The 16,421-nt window shown below is 45.6% G+C and overlaps 1 protein-coding gene across 6 annotated transcripts; it reads right to left on the reverse strand.

Annotated features, from left to right (window-relative positions):
* Positions 1-3,346: 3,346 nt before the first annotated feature.
* On the reverse strand, positions 3,347-16,350 carry ZNF606 (zinc finger protein 606). 6 transcript variants are annotated; one of them, XM_087827024.1, is made up of 7 exons: positions 16,135-16,350; positions 14,415-14,516; positions 13,568-13,624; positions 12,984-13,072; positions 8,916-9,042; positions 8,566-8,661; positions 3,347-6,511 (listed from the first exon to the last, which is right to left on the reverse strand). In XM_087827024.1, exons 2-7 carry the CDS (start codon positions 14,443-14,445, stop codon positions 4,524-4,526), a joined length of 2,388 nt encoding a protein of 795 aa, XP_087683150.1. In that variant the 5' UTR covers positions 14,446-14,516; positions 16,135-16,350; the 3' UTR covers positions 3,347-4,523. The 6 variants fall into 6 exon arrangements, with proteins under 6 accessions (XP_087683150.1, XP_087683151.1, XP_087683149.1 ...); XM_087827025.1 differs by lacking the exon at positions 16,135-16,350 and having other exon boundaries at positions 3,347-6,508; positions 14,415-15,241; XM_087827023.1 differs by lacking the exon at positions 16,135-16,350 and having other exon boundaries at positions 14,415-15,241.
* Between the last annotated feature and the right edge of the window lie 71 nt (positions 16,351-16,421).

The raw sequence follows: 16,421 nt of genomic DNA on the forward strand, positions 1-16,421 counted from the left end.
TCTGTAGCAGTGTCCACGATGTGGAACTCTGTCCATCTCCTTTTGTTGAATGAAACCTTGAGTCTCGTGTTCTGAACTGAAAGGCAAGTATGTTTTCTTTTTCTCTAAACACCACAGAGCAACAGCAACGGCTGATGGTTTTGTTGCTAGCTTTTGGCTGTGGACAGAAACAGTGGTGTCAGCTCCCCTGGTGGCCTCCCTGGTCTGACTGTGGTGCCTCCATTGCTCCCACACTTGTTCCTTCCTGTCTGAAGCCCCAACATCCTGACCTGTCCTCACCGATGCCCCCAACATCTCACCCATGACTGTGGTCCCCGAGGGCACGCACAGAGTGACCGGGCTCCAAGTGCAGCAGCACTGTCCCCCCCACCCCCCATTTGCTGAACACAGGAGTGAACCAATGAGGCGCACCAGCCGTTTTCCAGGGCACTCGTTCCTCTCCCAGTGAACCAAGTGTAGTTACTCACACTTCAGCCTTCACCTGTTCCTGGTCTGTTTGTACCTTTCCCCAAGTCACTGCCCAGCTGCCTTACCTATGCGTCATTATTGTCCTCACCTGATTTTTTTTTTTTAAAGAAACTTTAAAAAAAAAAATCTTTATTGATTTCAGGGACAGGGAGAGAGAGAGATAGAAACATCGATGATGAGAGTCATTGATCAGCTGCCTCCTGCAGCCCCAGACTGGGGATTGAGCCTGCAACTGGGCATGTGCCTTGACTGGGAATCGAACCTCTATCTCCTGGATCCTAGGTTGATGCTCAATCGCTGAGCCATACCTGGCCAGGCCTCACCTGATTTCTGAAGGAGTCTGGAGCTCACTGCCATCCCCACCCCATACACCCCTTTCACTGTTTCCAGTACCAGTGAGTTATGACCTCAGTGGCTAGTACTCAACTTATGTCCAAGGGCCTCAGTCCCATGAGTGTCCTGGAACTTAAGATGTCAGAATGACTGGAAATGGGCTCTTTAGATCACGGCCTCAAAGCCCTGCTTACATGTATTTACATGTAATGGTAAGTGCAAGACCACCTGTCCTCCGCCTGGGGTGCAGCGCTTCCTGGAATGCTGGAGCCCTGGAGGATCCCCTCAGACAGCAGCAGCCACATGAAGGTCCACCTAGTTTGCATAGAGCTCCAAAAAAATGAACCTGCCACCTCCCAGTCTAGCCATTTACTCACTGGACAAGAGTAACATCCAGCAAATAAAGTGGGGCAGGCAGGTCCCCCCGGAAGTTAAGCAGGGAGGCTTGTTTCCATGTAATATTATGTGCCAGCTAAAGGGCATTTCAGCTAACAACAGACCTTACGTATGTACTCTGATCCATAGGATTACAATGGAGCCCAAACATTCCTATGACATTTCAGCTGTCCTAATGTTGCAGTGCAGTGTGTTCCATATTTGTCCTGATGCTAGTGTACAAAAACCTACTGATATAAACTTAACACATACAGTACGTAATACTTGAAATAAACAACTATTACTGATTTATGTATTTACTATACTACTCTACTTTTTACTTTATTTTATTTTAGAGAGGAGGGGTTGGGGGAGAACAATTTGTTGTTCCACTTAGTTATGTATTCATTGGCTCATTCTCGTATGTACCCTGCACGGAGAGCAAACCAAAACCTTGGTGTATTAGGATAATGCTCCAACCAAGCTACCCGGCCAGGGCTTCTGTATCATTATTTTAGTGTACTCTTGTTAAAACAGTTTGCTGTAGAACAGTGTGCCGTTACACCAGCAGCAGCCTCATACATCCTCTATTTACCGCATCTCTTAGTCTCATTTTCTCTTATGCTTGATTTAATCTCATGTTACTATGTGCAATAACATGCTGTACAGGTTTGTGGCTCAGGAGCAAAAGACTATACCAGCCCGGCCAGCATGGCTCAGTGGTTGAGCACTGGCCCAGGATCCAGGAGATCAAAGTTCAATTCCCAGTTAGGGCACATGCCCAGGTTGCAGGCTCAATCCCCAGTAGTGGGCGTGCAGGAGGCAGCCCAACAAGGACTTCCTCTCATCATTGATGTTTTTCTCTTTCCCTCTCCCATCCTCCCTCTCTGAAATCAATAAAAATATATGTATTTTAAAAGGCTATACCATACATCCAAGGCATGTAGCAGGCTGTACCATCTATGGTGTTTGCATGACGATGAGAAATCACCTAACTACATTTCTCAGAACATATCCCCCTACCCTGGCCAGGCAGCTCAGCTCATTGCGCTGGAGCATCATCGCAATACACCACACTTGTGGCTTTGATCCCCAGTCAGCAACCAATGGATACATAAATAAGTGGAACAACAAATGGATGTTTCTCTAAAAACAAACAAAAAACTTAATAAGCTTGATAATATAGAGTAACATGCCAGGATGCTTATGCAATATTGTATATCATTGATGAAGTCCTTTGGTGTCCCTAAATCAGAGAATCTGGATTCACTCTAAGTGTGCTACTGTGGGTATTTTAACACAATACCCACATATTGACAGTAGGACTCTTGATACATCATGCTGCTTTCCTGAACAGAGAGAATACTGCTAACTCTATTCCCTCCAAGGGTCTCAACACAAATCATGTTAGAAATCCATTCAATTATCTGAATTCACTGCTGCAACTTATTGGATGGCTAGTATGCAGTACATCCAGAAAGGCAGGGAATGAGATACCATGTACCTGTGGAAGCTCCAGTGACGGACTCCGATGGTGAATATCCCAAGACAGCAGGAGGCTAGTTTCTCAACCGCTGGGGTTCATGGACCTAGATGAACATTTTGTCCCCTGGATTTCTAACCAATACCCTTGAAGCCTCTCCAGGAAGGACTGCTGGCCCCTTATTTTAGCCCTACAGGAAATAGTTAAGGAAATACAGAAAATATTTGTGACTGGAGAGAAGCCACCCAAGTCCTCCTATTCGTCTCACCCCATTACCCCTGTGAGCACGCAGAGATTTCCTCACTCTATAGGAACTGGTTAGCGCCCTTCCCACCTGAATCCTCTCTGCAATGAAGCACTCCTTTAATCTGGAAACAAAGAACATGCATTTGAGGGAGACCCTGAGGAATGCTGCACCACGTGCAGTGCTGTCTTGCCCTCGGCTATGTGAGGGGCACCCCAAGCCCATCGAGATTCCTCCGACTTCCCTGCACCTCCGGTTAAGTCCTCCAGCCCCTGCTCTGCTGTAATACGCAGGGCTGTGGGTGGTGAAAGTCTAGGGAACTCGGGCTCCAGAAAATGCAGTGATTCAGAATGTCCAACCCACACTTCATATTCCAAAGGGAGCTTAGCGTTCATGTTACCAGAAATCCTTCAGGACAGAGAGCCAGATAACTTTAGTTCTCATTATTTAGGAATCTCTTGACTTTTATTAGCAAATATCTACCATAGAAACACAACAACAACAACAAAAAACACTGGGGGAAAATCACTAGTCAGCACAACACGGGTTAAAAACATGGACTCTGGAGTTGAACCACCTCAGCGCCACTCCCTATTAGCCGTGTCCTTAGGTCGGTTTCTGTGTTTGTAAAACTGGGATAAAAACAGCACCTACCTCATAGAACTAAGGGGATTGAACAGGTTAACAATTGAAAAGCATTTAAAACAAATCCTAGAAAATGGTTAAGTGCCAAGTTTGTAAAACTTAAAAATTTTTAAATTAACTGGGTTAATTTATCCGTGGGTCTTTCCAGTCTTTATCCAGGTACATTTTTAGATGTCATAATAGATAGGTATATACAGCTCTGCTTCTTGTTACTCCCTCAGTTTATGTATGCTGATGCAGTGTCCATAATTATAACTTATACTGACTGCCTGAAACAAATCACAAACGAATGACCAAAAATGCAGTAATGAGTAAACCATTAACACCGACATACTGCATTATTGTCACTTTTTGTCCCAACCTAAGTCTCATACTTGTAGGCAATAACCTTTCCACTATTAATAATCTCATTTAGTAATCTTTTCTAAGGTTAATCTTGATGAACAGTAAATATCCCATTCAATGCTTTCCCCCCCCTTAAATTCAGACTTAGTACTCTACATTCTATTCCTTAAAGGGCACCCAAACCCTTCCCCTTATAATAGAAAATCCATTTCCATAATTATGCTCAGAATGTTACCGTAAAACTTCCCATCCAATACTCCAGCTCGATGCAAAACAGTGTATTATCAGCTGAAACACATTTCCTAGCACAAGGTTTTCCTTTAACAACGGACTCTGATTCACAATTACTTGAGATCTCTTACTAAAAGATGCCTCATTCTCTACATTCAAGTTCCTCAAGCAGGATTCCTGGTGGACCATAAGAGGTCTTTGTAATTTTCTTTACTTTAATTATCTAAAGTTAAATAAGGGCTACATAACTGCTAACCTTTCCTCCATTGTTTTCATTCATTCATTTCTTCTATTGAGTAGTAGGGGAAAGGCTTACTGAACTCTTACTAAAAATCAACCCCTCCTGATTATACTTATAGGGTTTTTTCAATGTTATCAAATGTACAAGGAAAGAAAATATCAGTTCAATTCACAGACTTTCTCTTCACTGTGACTCCTCTGGTGCTGAAGGAGAGCTGAGTGACCACTATAGGATTTTCCACAGTCATTGCATATAAAGCGTTTCTCCCCGCTGTGCATCCTCTGATGAATGATAAGAGAAGAATTCTTACAGAAAGCCTTCTCACAATGATTACATTTGTAGGGCTTTTCTCCAGTATGGTTTCTCAGATGTACAATGAGGGAAGAACTCTCATTAAATGCTTTCCCACATTCATTACATCTATATGGTTTCTCTCCAGTGTGAGTTCTTCGGTGCGCAATCAGGTGAGAGCTACAGTTAAAGGATCTTTCACACTGGTTACACTTATAGGGCTTCTCACCCGTGTGAATTCTCCGATGAGCAACAAGGTGACAGCTCTGGCTGAAGGATTTCCCACATTTATTGCACTCATAGGGCTTTTCTCCAGTGTGAGTCCTTTGATGTCTAACAAGATGAGCCATCTGGCTACAGGATTTTCCACATTTATTACATTCATAGGGTTTAATACCAGAATGAATGATTTCATGTTTAGTGAGGGCGGAGCGTTCTCTGAAAGCTTTGCCACATTCCTGACAGTTATAGGGTTTCTCTCCCGTGTGTGTTCTCTGATGGGCAATCAGGTGGGAGCTCCAACTGAAGGACTTTCCACATTCAGTACATTTATATGGTTTTGCTCCAGAGTGAGTTCTTTCATGTTTACTAAGAGCTGAGTAATCCCTAAAAGCTTTTTCACATTCATCACATTTAAAGGGCTTCTCTCCAGTATGCATTCTCATGTGGGCAATAAGATGGGAGCTCCAGCTGAAAGATTTCCCACATTCAGTACATTCAAAAGGTTTCTCTCCAGTATGAGTTCTCTGATGTCCAATAAGATGGGAGTTCCAGTTGAAAGACTTTCCACATTCATTACATACGTAAGGTTTCTCTCCTGTATGAATTCTCGTATGTACAATAAGATGAGAATTCCAGCTGAAGGCTTTTCCACATTTATTGCATTCATAGGGTTTTATTCCAGTGTGAGTCCGTTCATGTTTAGTAAGGGCTGAACGATTCCTAAAAACTTTCCCACATTTATCACATTCATAGGGTTTCTCTCCGGTATGCGTTTTCTTATGTTGGATAAGGTAAGAGCTCCAGATAAAAGATGTCCCACATTCGTTGTACTCATAGGGTTTCTCTGCAGTGTAAGTGTTTGTATGTTGAGTGAGAAATGAGTCATACCCAAAGACTTTCTCCCATTCATTGTATTTATACGTTTTCTCTACAGTGCCAATTTTTTGATGCTCCATAAAGGAGGAGAAGTAAAAGATATTCTCATATTCTTTGTAACCATATTGGTTTTCTCCAATGTGAGGTCTTGGATGTTCAATAAATGATGGGCTCTGGTTGAAGATTTGATGGCATTCCTTATATTCATAGAGTTTTCCTCCTGTATGCATTCCCTTATGATCACCAAAATGTAGTACATGATTAAATGATTTAACAGCATCAGAACATTTGAAAAGATTATGTCCAGTTTGCATACTTGCAGGGTGAACAGGTTGCATGGACTGGTAGAAGGCTGTGTCATAATCATTATTTTCACAGGTAATCTTATCTGCATACATTATGGCTGAGTTACACCTCCAACTTTCAACATTTGTATCAGGCTTAGAGAAATGTTCTATTTGAGAAACTCTCTGAGATGGGATAATGTTTAAGCTCTGGCTACACTCTGCCCCAAGTTCACAGAACTCAGACCCTCTTTGAGAGAGTACTTGCTTTTGCATGAAGAACATCTGCCTCATCGCTGTACTCTTGTTCACATGGTACATTTGTAGTTGGTCTTCACATCCTAAAATTTCTAACCTGGAGAACCAAGGATTATCCCACACATATCGTTCCAATTTCATGCTACGGGATTGTTCTTCCTCAAAAATGCTGTATGCTGGGATCAATGCTTTGCTTTCAGGATTTCTCACCACTTCTGAAATAGAAAAAAAAGCCATGAGGGCACAGAGAAAAAACTTCTAAGAACAGAGTGGAAAAGGTAGAATTTTTTTGGTCCATGTTATTGAAAAGGCAAGTGTGAACTTGTTTTCAAATAGACTTGTAAACTTAGAGCAAGATCACAACAGGGAAAATTAAAATAGTGAAGAGTAAACAAAAGCTGTTAACTGCAATATAAAGCATGTGCTGAATACTAATAAAATCCATTCAGAAGTATTTTCCCATGAACAGGAGGACCAGATAAGGGTGTGAAGGAAAAAGGTAACTCTACACCACATGAGTTGCTCAAACTGCACATTCCCAAGAAGGCCTGCTTCATGATTGGCCCTGGGCCAACTCCTAGGCTTTGAGGTCGTGTAATGTTCTAACTTATACAAGTGTTTTGCATGCTTGAGACCTTGGAGCACATATACCAATTTCTCTAGATAGTGTATACAATGTCATTTACGGTGAACATCTGCTTTCCCTCCAGAGTCTGGAGGGGTCCTCCTAATACTAACAGCTCAGTTCTCATTAGAGGCCATGGGGGCCAGAAAGAAAACTGTCAACCACGAATCATGGATCTGGCATAACTATCCTTCAAAAATACAGAAATCAAGACATTCCCAGACAAACAAAACCTGGGAGAGAGTTTTTGCTAGAAACCTACCCTACAAGCCTGTCTAGAGGGGCTCAGTTGGTTGACCGTCGTCCCAAGCACCAAAAGGTTGCCATTTAGATTCCCGGTAAGGGCACATATGTTTGTTGTAGGTTCAGTCCCCAGTCAGGGTACATACAGAAGGCAACCTATTGATGTTTCTCTCTCACACTGATGTTTCTTTCCCGCACCCTCTCTTTTTCTAAGCATGTCCTAGGTGAAAATAAAAATTAAAAATAAATAAAACCCTGTCTTACGAGAAACACTAGAGAGTCCTCTAGATTGAAATGAAAGGACACCAGATAATAACTTGAAATAAACACTAATAAAGTACTCCATAGGTCGACATAGCAAAACTGTATAAATGCATTTTTGGTTTGTAACTCTTTTTGATTTATCTGATTAAAAAGACACTACATAAAGGAACAATTATAAACCTATGGTGAGGAACTCACAATGTATAGATGTAATCTATGACAATAACAACATAAAATGGGGAAGAGCTATATAGAAGCAAAGTCTTCACACACTGTCAAAGTTATTATAAATTAAGATGTTAATTATAATCTGCAGGGCAACCACTAATAAAATAAATCAAAAATTCATAGTAAAAAAAAACTGGTGCCCAGTCAGCGTGGCTCAGCTGTTGAGCATCGACCTATGATCCAAGAGATTGAGGTTCAATTCTCGGTCAGGGCACATGCCCAGGTTGTGGGCTCAATCCCCAGTTCGCGGCATGTAGGAGGCAGCTGACCAATGACTCTCATCATTGATGTTCCTATCTCTCTCTCTCTCCCCCTTCCTCTCTCTGAAATTAATACAGACATATTTAAAATAACCAAAAAACTGGTTACCTGTGCGTGTGCCTGTGTGTGTGCATCTGCTGTCTGTCTGTGTTTGGGGATAAGAATAATGTGCAGAAGAAGATGGCATATAAATGAGATTTCTTTTTGCTTACATTATTTTATATAGCTTTGAGTTTTTTCAACCATGTGAATACCATATCTACATTAAAAACTGATTTTCTTGTTTGTTTTTTAAAAGAAGAGTCTGTGGCTATGCTACAAGTTTGGCAATAAATGAAATAAAAACTAAGAAGCAGGTTAGAAGATGAGAAGTCATTAGAGAGAAATGCACAGCAAAGAATGTGAGACACATCAGGAGCGTGGACAGCGTGGTGGGGAAAGTGCAGTTTACAAAAACTCACCTTGTTAAAAGGTGAGCATATCTGCTCTGATTCAACAGCTGCAAAAAGTCAATACCAGAGAGAAAGCTCCTGGGAGGAAACTGTGAGGGTATCTGAGGAAGGTGACTCCACATGGCCTCAGCCCAGTATTCAAACAAGGCAGATGCAGGGGCAGGTTCCTCACTCCCACCTGGGGGCCTGCTCTCACCTGGACAGGTGCTCTGAGGACATGCCTGCTCCACCAACCATGGCTCTTCTCCTTGCTCCAGCAGGGAGATGACCTCGGGCTTGGTGATATGATTCCCTGCATGTGAAGAAAAACACAGACGTGTGTTGCCTGGAAAGCTCCCCTTGCCTCTTCCTCCCTGACCTCTCACTTGGGCAGAATAAGCACAGTCCCTGCCACTTCGTGTTTTATAAGAACTAGGAATTTCACCCTTGAACCATAGACCTCAAGATCAATATAGTCCTTCTGAGGCCTCTGTGAGCCTTAAAAGCAGAGTACAGAAGGTATCGCAATGGAAGTCACTTCATTTCCATGGGTAGCACCTGCCTTACCCACAGAGAGCAGGTGCCTGAAGGTCTCCAGCATCACGTCACGATACAGGGTCCTCTGAACAGGATCCAGTTGACCCCACTCCTCCTGGGTGAAGTCCACAGCCACGTCCTGGAAGGTCACTGGTTCCTGAAAGAGCACACATTCCTCCTCAGCCTGGGGCCACCTCCTCCAGTGTTTTCTGAGGTTGGAGTGAGGCCAAGAGCCCTGGGAAGAAACAGGAGATGCAAATTAAAATACAATATACAGTTTTGGTGGTGACATAAGCAAAAGTCAACTATAGTCAAATGGATGCAAACATGCAGGGAAATGAGCACTCACTCAAGGTGCCCTGAGAAGTGGCTCTGGTCCTTCTGAAAGCCACACGGCAGCACCAGTCATAGGGAAAACACACCCTAAAATTCACAAAATTCCTCAGTAAACACTCGTATGTGCGCACAAAGAAACTAGAGGAAAGCCCACACTGCTTGGGGTGGAATAGCAGACCTGGTGGGGTTCAGGCTGGCTTATAAGCCCATCCACAGAAGAGATGAATAAACTCCTCGTCTCTGATGGGGCGAAAGGAATGACCCTGACCTCTGTCTAGCACATACATGGACCTCAGCGTTGCCTCTGAGTGTGCAGAGAGTTGTAGAAAAGCCTCATGTATAAAAAGCGTTAAAAAAAGAGGTCTTATTACCTGTTATATCTATGTAGTTTATCTGCACAAGAATGAAATGGATTAGCTGTGCGCACCGAGAGTCATTCTGAGGAAGGGTGGGAAGGGAATGGTTGGGGACTGGATAAAAAAGGGAAACAAAGCAGTATGACCAGATAGTCACAACTGTCAATCTGGAGTGATGAGGACCATGTTTTACTTTTTATTTTTCAGTAATTATGGAACTTGCCAAAATATTTTAAAAGAAGTATGTCCAGAATTGAAGATGGTATCCAACAGGAAGGGTCATGAACCAGCAGGGGAAAAAAAGACCCCCAGCTGAATACGCCCCCCATGTCAGAGTCCACAGCTCATGGAGGCCTCAGAAATGTAAAGAAAAATGCAAACCCAGGCTGGAGACCACAGGGACATGGTGGGAAGAGTGGCAACAAAAGCACCCCTCCTGGGCTAGGGGAGTAACTGCAGGTTTCACTGCTACCTACCTGACACTCCGGGGTTACCCTTCTGTTCCACAGGTCACCCTCACCTGACACCCCACTTTCCAAACATCTGCTAGAATGACTTGCAAAGATGTTTTACCGTCTTGCAAACACTCCCGCTCATGTTGCTTTGAACACACATTTTCCTAGACATTCCAGAACTTTATGGAACCTGCTAACACACCAGCCACATGTATAAACCACAGGAGGATTGGGGGAAGCTGCAGGGGATGCTGAGCTGGTCTAAGGCATCTTCTTAACAGGATGGGATCTCACAGGACTGCTCCTGCATGACCTGAATTCTGATAGAACCTGGGGAAACTCAGATGGCCTCTGGAATCTCCTGAATTTCATTATTTACTTATATTTTAGTGCAAACTCTTTGGAGAGAAGGAAAATGTAACTAGATTGTGCACATCCTTGAAACAACCGAAGACGGGTATGGAGTATCAGATTATTGGTATTTTACATGCCTATGTAAGTCACATAGAAACCGTTGGTGGGTTGTTACAGGGGTTTGAGTTTCCATACCTGGGGTGCTGGCTAGAGTTTTTAGGTAGGCTGGGACATTATTATTTTCCCTATTCCTCAAAGTAATGGGACCGGGGATCCCCGCTGGCTGAAACTTCACTATCCAACATGCTTCCTAGAACAGACTTCAGATAACAAGGGAGGACAACACTTGATGTTTCCACCAGGTGAATGCTTTATTTCAGGAAGTATTTAATTTGGAGGAACAACAGAGGAGTATGGGCTCTCATCTGTGTTCCTGAAGCCCTTGTTTAATACAAGTCTTCAGTTTCCCACAGGAAAATTCCAAAGTGAGTGTGGGGAGGGGGTCAGGAGCACATGCTCAGAAATCACATTGGAGGGTGGTGTTATTTTAACTTTCCATTTCATTTTCTTAGCATTAACTCTATTAATTCCCAGAAACCCTCATCTAAATTAACAGCAGAGTGCAGCACAGTGGTTATTATATTAGAGCTTCTTCATAGCATTTTATTACAACTAACTTCTGTTCCAAGACACTGATTCAGGGCCTGTCTTTTGGCCTAGCCTAGCTTCACTGCTGATTGTTAAAGGATCTAAAAATGATCGTGCATTGTAACTACAGAGGACACCATGGCCACGAGAGTCCTGATGCCGCACAACCACCACCTGCTCCACATGGATCAGGCCTCTGCCACCCAGGACAGCAGTGCTGGAATGTGGGACAGCAACTTACAACACATTTTACCAGTCACCTTGGAAACTCTGGGAGGTTTCATTAACTCTTTTTTAACTTGGGGGGAGGCATGAAGTTGAGACATTTAAAAATGGCTGCCTCAGTTATGAAAAAAAAATATATATATATATATTGATACACGCTACAACATAAACCCTTGAAAACATGCTAAGTGACAGAAGCCAGACACAAAAGGCAATATACTGTATAATCGATTCCCTTTACATAAAATGTCCAGAATAGGCAAATACATAGAGAAATTCAGTGGCTGCTGGGGGTGAAGATAAAGGATATTAGGGTGTCTTTTGAGGGTAATGAAAATGTTCTAGAATTAGATACTGGTGATGATTGCACAATTCTGTGACTATACTAAAAACCACTGACTTGTACATTTTAAAGGGTTAAATTTTATGGTATAGGAATATTTTAACCTTTAAAAGACGGCATTTAAAAGACAGCATCATACAAACTCCATATATTTTCCACGATCAACTGTACAAATAATGATTTCTTTCCTTTTGCCTGTAAAAAAGAACATATATGCTTAGGTTTCTGAGTATTTAATAAAGCTGTTGTGACAAACATTTTTTCTTAAGTAGCTGCCTCTGGTGAGGAGTCTGGGCAGGAGGAGGGAAGGGAGAGGACACCTCTCCAACATCAACTCTTTCCTTTTTCTCTCAGGAGCCACCCTTGTGTCCTTCACAGTCACAAAGTTCCCTGCTTCAGCTCTCTCAGGCCTCTCATATCTTGCTCCTAGGCCCTGGTCAGACTGAAGCCTGAAATACAAGCCTGCTTCCCACATTCCCCTTCTCCCCACACCCCTGCCAAGGACATCTCTCCAGCCATACTGTGAACCCTGGCACCTCCTGCTCCCAATACTCCTAAGGCTCCTTATTATCACCAGGATGGAGCCTGACTCTGCAGCAGGCATTTGGGACCTGGCTGGTTCGTCCTGGTCCCTCCAGCCTGAAATCAAATGGGCTAAGTCTTCACCCAGACATTGGCCATGCAGCCCCCCCACCCCCACCGTGGTGCTACAGGAGCCCAGACCCCCGCTCACTGGGCTGATCTTCTTGGTTCAGGTATGCCCTGTCTCCTGGGAACCCTCCTTCCCAACAGCAAAGAACCCCAGCTTCTCTGTGTCCCATGACCTCTGTGCAGATGCTATCCCACCTCCTGAAGGATCAACTCGATCCTGCTCCTCCAGGGCTTGGGGCCTCCCCAAGTGTCTTGAGGTTCTGGCTTGAACCACATGTGCAGCACCAGGCAGGCTGTGAGGCCTCAGGAGCTGAGTGAAGCACTCTGGGAGCTCCTTAGGACAGGGCTCAAACTTGTCCTCGCTCCCCTCTCTGGAACCACAGCACTCACCAGACAACATCAGCCTGAATCCACACTGAATACATGAGGGAAGGTGGGAAAAGGAAAGAGGAGGGGCTGGAAGCAAGGGGGATACCCCTCATCCACCAAAACCACCCACAGCACAGCCGGGCTCAGGACTGGGAACAGGCTGGCTGACAGTGAGGCTCCAAGTACTAGAAACCTGAATCCTCCCTGTCTGTGTTCAGGAAGTGATAAACTTCTGATTCCTTCTCTACCACAACCAGCTGTTGTAAACTGAGGAACCACATGGATAGGGATGGATGGAGACAACCTGGACACCTTAGGGAATGAGGTAGTCCTTCATGGGAAAGCAGAAGCCCCATCTCACCTGGACCTGGGCTGTTGGGAGCTCGGCAGCCCTGTTCCCTGCCTCAGGGGTCTCCTCCACACGCCAGGCAGAGTCCTGAGGACACAGAGCTGGGGAGGAAAGCAAAGACATAGACGCAGCTCTCCCTGCCAGAAGTATGCCCACTTCAGTCCTTCCCCCTGCTGGGTTCAGGGGGAGCCAGCCCCGGCCCTCCCCATTGGGCAAGGGAAGAGACTTACCTCCTCATTTTATAGATGGAGAGGGGGCTCCAAGGAGATAAGGAATGTGTCTAAACACATGAACCCACCTGTCTGCCCCCACTCTGAGGTCCCATCTCTGTTCTCAGCCTTACTGGGCCTGAATCACCACACATTCATTCTCATGCACCCTGCCCTGGAGGTGTCACCGTCACTTCACCTCCCATCGGAGTGATCTGAGCCCTCCTTGTTTCAGCTCTGCACAGAGATAGAGCTGGACCAGAACCCCCATCCCTAAAGCCCCCCATGGTTCCTCAGGTCTGGTCCCCGGCCATGGAAGGTCACTGCTGGGAGAGGCCACACCACAGCAGCCAATGTGGCCAATGGGAACACAGGCTCTTGACTCACCCCAGGAGGCCCATGGGTCAACAGCTGCTATCCCCCAGCACTGGTCTGTAAGGACACCTGCACCAGAAGACCAGGTTAGAATAGGGAAGGAGAGATTCTATGACACCAGTCCTAGTGACTAAAGGCCACAAAATGGAAAAGAAGACCTGTCTCACTAACGGAACTAACAAAGTTCCATAAACAGAGCCCAAAGGCATGTGAAAAGACCACCATAATCTAGATTTATACCAGAAACGCACACGTGGGTCACTATCAGGAAATTTATCAATATGATAGAGCCACACAACAATTAAGAACACAAACACTTAAGTGGCTGAAGAGGCTATCTAATCAAATGTTCGATGTTACTTAATTTTTAAAAATATATAAATAGAAACATACTCCCTTGATGTCTTTAGAGACAGATACCTGAAGCCTCACCTAAATTTAAAACACAATACTGACATCACATTATTATTTAACACTGCACTTAAGTCAGTGCAATGTTATGCAAGTGGAAAACAACAATAAGATTAAAACACAGGAATACTAAAGAAATTTTGATTGTCTGTATGACTGTTTTCTAAGAAATCCCATGAATCACCAGGAAATCTCTTTGAACTAATGAAACATCTCAGGAGAGGACTATAAAATATGTAAAAATCACATTGTCTTTTATACCAAGTATCCCTTTTTACCAATAACCAAGTTTTAAAAAATCTCGCTCAGTTCTAATTCTGTACCAAAACAGACCCCCTCTAATCAATCCCCAGAAGCACTTGGCCTCCACGCCCCCACCCCCAGCTCTGACAGCTGGCTACAGCAAGTCACTGCTGAGATGCTGAGAAGCAGCAGGACTTCGACTCACCCCAGGAGGCCCACGGGTTGACGGCAGCCATCCCGAAGGATGAAACCAGCAGGAGCCTGCACTGGATTCAAGTGCAATATGAAGAGCAACTGCAACACCGACCTATGACAAAAGTGAAAAAGACAAAAGTGGTCCATTTACACAGAAGATGCAGTAGGAACAAAAAAGAGAATTCAGCCATAGAAGTAACAAGAGAGTCCTAGGGAGCAGCAGAAGAAAATGGAGTGTACATGTCAAACACATGAGAACTGGCCTGGCCAAGCTTCTCAGCTGGTTAGAGTGTCGCCCCAGATATGCCGAGGCTGTGGGTGCAATCTCTGGTCGCATACAAGAATCAACCAATGAATGCATAAACAAGTGGAACAACAAATGGATGTCTCTCTCCCTTCCTCTCTCTCTAATGTCAATTAATAAATTAAATTAAAATGTGAAAAAAGGATATCTTAGGAAAAAAAACATATGAGAACTTCTGGAGAGAAACAGTGATTTGAATAAGCTGAAAAAAGCACGATTTTGGATGAGAGGGAGAAAATTTGTCAAAGGTTCCCAGGAGACAGCCAGTCACAACTGTCCAAGTAACTTACTTTACAGTTAACAAAAATTATTGTGAAATCTATGTGCGACCCGTACACATAAGTGGCTTCCTAGAGCTGAAGGGGGGAAGAATGAGAGGGTGTGACTGCTTCACAGGCGCAGAGGTCTCTTTTTCACGGTGATGAAAATGTTCTGAAAAGAGTAGTGATAACTGCACAAGTTCCTGAATGTACAACTAAACCACTGAACTGTACACTAAAATGGTTAATTTTAACTTATGTACATTTTATCTAAAAAAAAAAAAAAAAATCCACCTGCAAGACCTACCAGTCCCAAGCCTGTCTCCTCCTGGTGTAGGACCCACACCACCCCCCACTCCCCAGGTTCGGGGTCTTTGTTTAGTTTTTTGTTTAAATACCTGAGGCCCGGCTGGTTGTGGCTCAGCGGATGAGCGTCGACCCACCAACCAGGAGGTCGCCAGTTGGATTCGGGTCAGGGCACAGCCCCGGGTTGTGGGCACGATCCCCAGCAGGGGGCGTGCAGGAGGCGGCTGACCAATGACTCTCATGAGGGATGTTCCTCACTCCCTTCCTCTGTCTGACATCAATTTAAAAATATACATATATATTTAAGTACTCGCCTGAGGATATGTTTTTTTGAATTTCAGAGAGAAAAGTAGACGGAAAGAGAAAACATTCGTGAGTTGCCTCCCGTACCCACCTGACCGGGGATCGAACCCGCAACCGTTCAGTGCTCGGGACAACGCTCCAAGCACTGAGCCCCCGGCAGGGCAGGTGGCGGGCCTGTGTGCCCGTCCCGGACCTCTGAGAGCCCAGCGCCAACTGGCAGGGCTGGCGGATTCCCGGCCCGCGAGGAACAGCCCGGGAGCGGCGCCAGCACCCAGAGCGGGCGGAGCGCGCGCCGCGCCCCTGTTCGCAACTTGACCGAGTCCCGCGGCCGCTGCGCGCTGAAGGACCGAGGGCGGTCCCAGCGCACACTTGGCGTCCCTGGGCGCTTTAAGCGAAGGGGCCCGGACGAGAAACGCCGGCCGGGGGGCGCGATAGGGGTGTTTCCCACCCACGACCACGGAGGCGCCCCCCGCGACCGCCTGCCGGCCTCGCGCCCCAGATTCCCACCCCCGACTTGGTGCCGCGTCCGGGAAAGCGCCCCGCGAGCGGCCCCTCACCTGGTCCGCAGCTGCCGCCGCCCCCTCCAAGCCGGGGAGCGCCGCCCTCCGAAGCGACTTCGGGTCCGCTCGGCTTTTTTTTTTTGCTCCAGGGTCGGCCTCGCGCGCGGCCTAGGGGACAAAGACGCGCTGGGCCGGAGCCAGGACCCGGCGCCAGGGGCGGTCCAGCCCGGAGAGTGCGGCCGCGAGCCCGGAGGCGAAGGGTCGGCGGGCCCCGGGGACGTGGACGGGAAGGCGACGCGAAGAGGGCAGGCGTAGGACCCTCCCCGGCCCCGCGCCGGCCACTG

The sequence above is a fragment of the Miniopterus natalensis genome, chromosome 18 (assembly GCF_054644295.1).
Source record: "Miniopterus natalensis isolate mMinNat1 chromosome 18, mMinNat1.hap1, whole genome shotgun sequence".
Taxonomy (NCBI): domain Eukaryota; kingdom Metazoa; phylum Chordata; class Mammalia; order Chiroptera; family Miniopteridae; genus Miniopterus; species Miniopterus natalensis.

Bases quoted from the DNA above. Each gene is read 5' to 3' on its own strand.
- ZNF606 (XM_087827024.1), bottom strand. From the start codon at position 14,445: ATGGCTGCCGTCAACCCGTGGGCCTCCTGGG. The intron at 13,073-13,567 runs GTGAGTCAAGAG...TTTCCTCCCCAG, and splicing joins TGACCCATGGGCCTCCTGGG to CTCTGTGTCCTCAGGACTCT. The intron at 6,512-8,565 runs GTGAGAGCAGGC...TTTCTATTTCAG, and splicing joins TCCTCAGAGCACCTGTCCAG to AAGTGGTGAGAAATCCTGAA.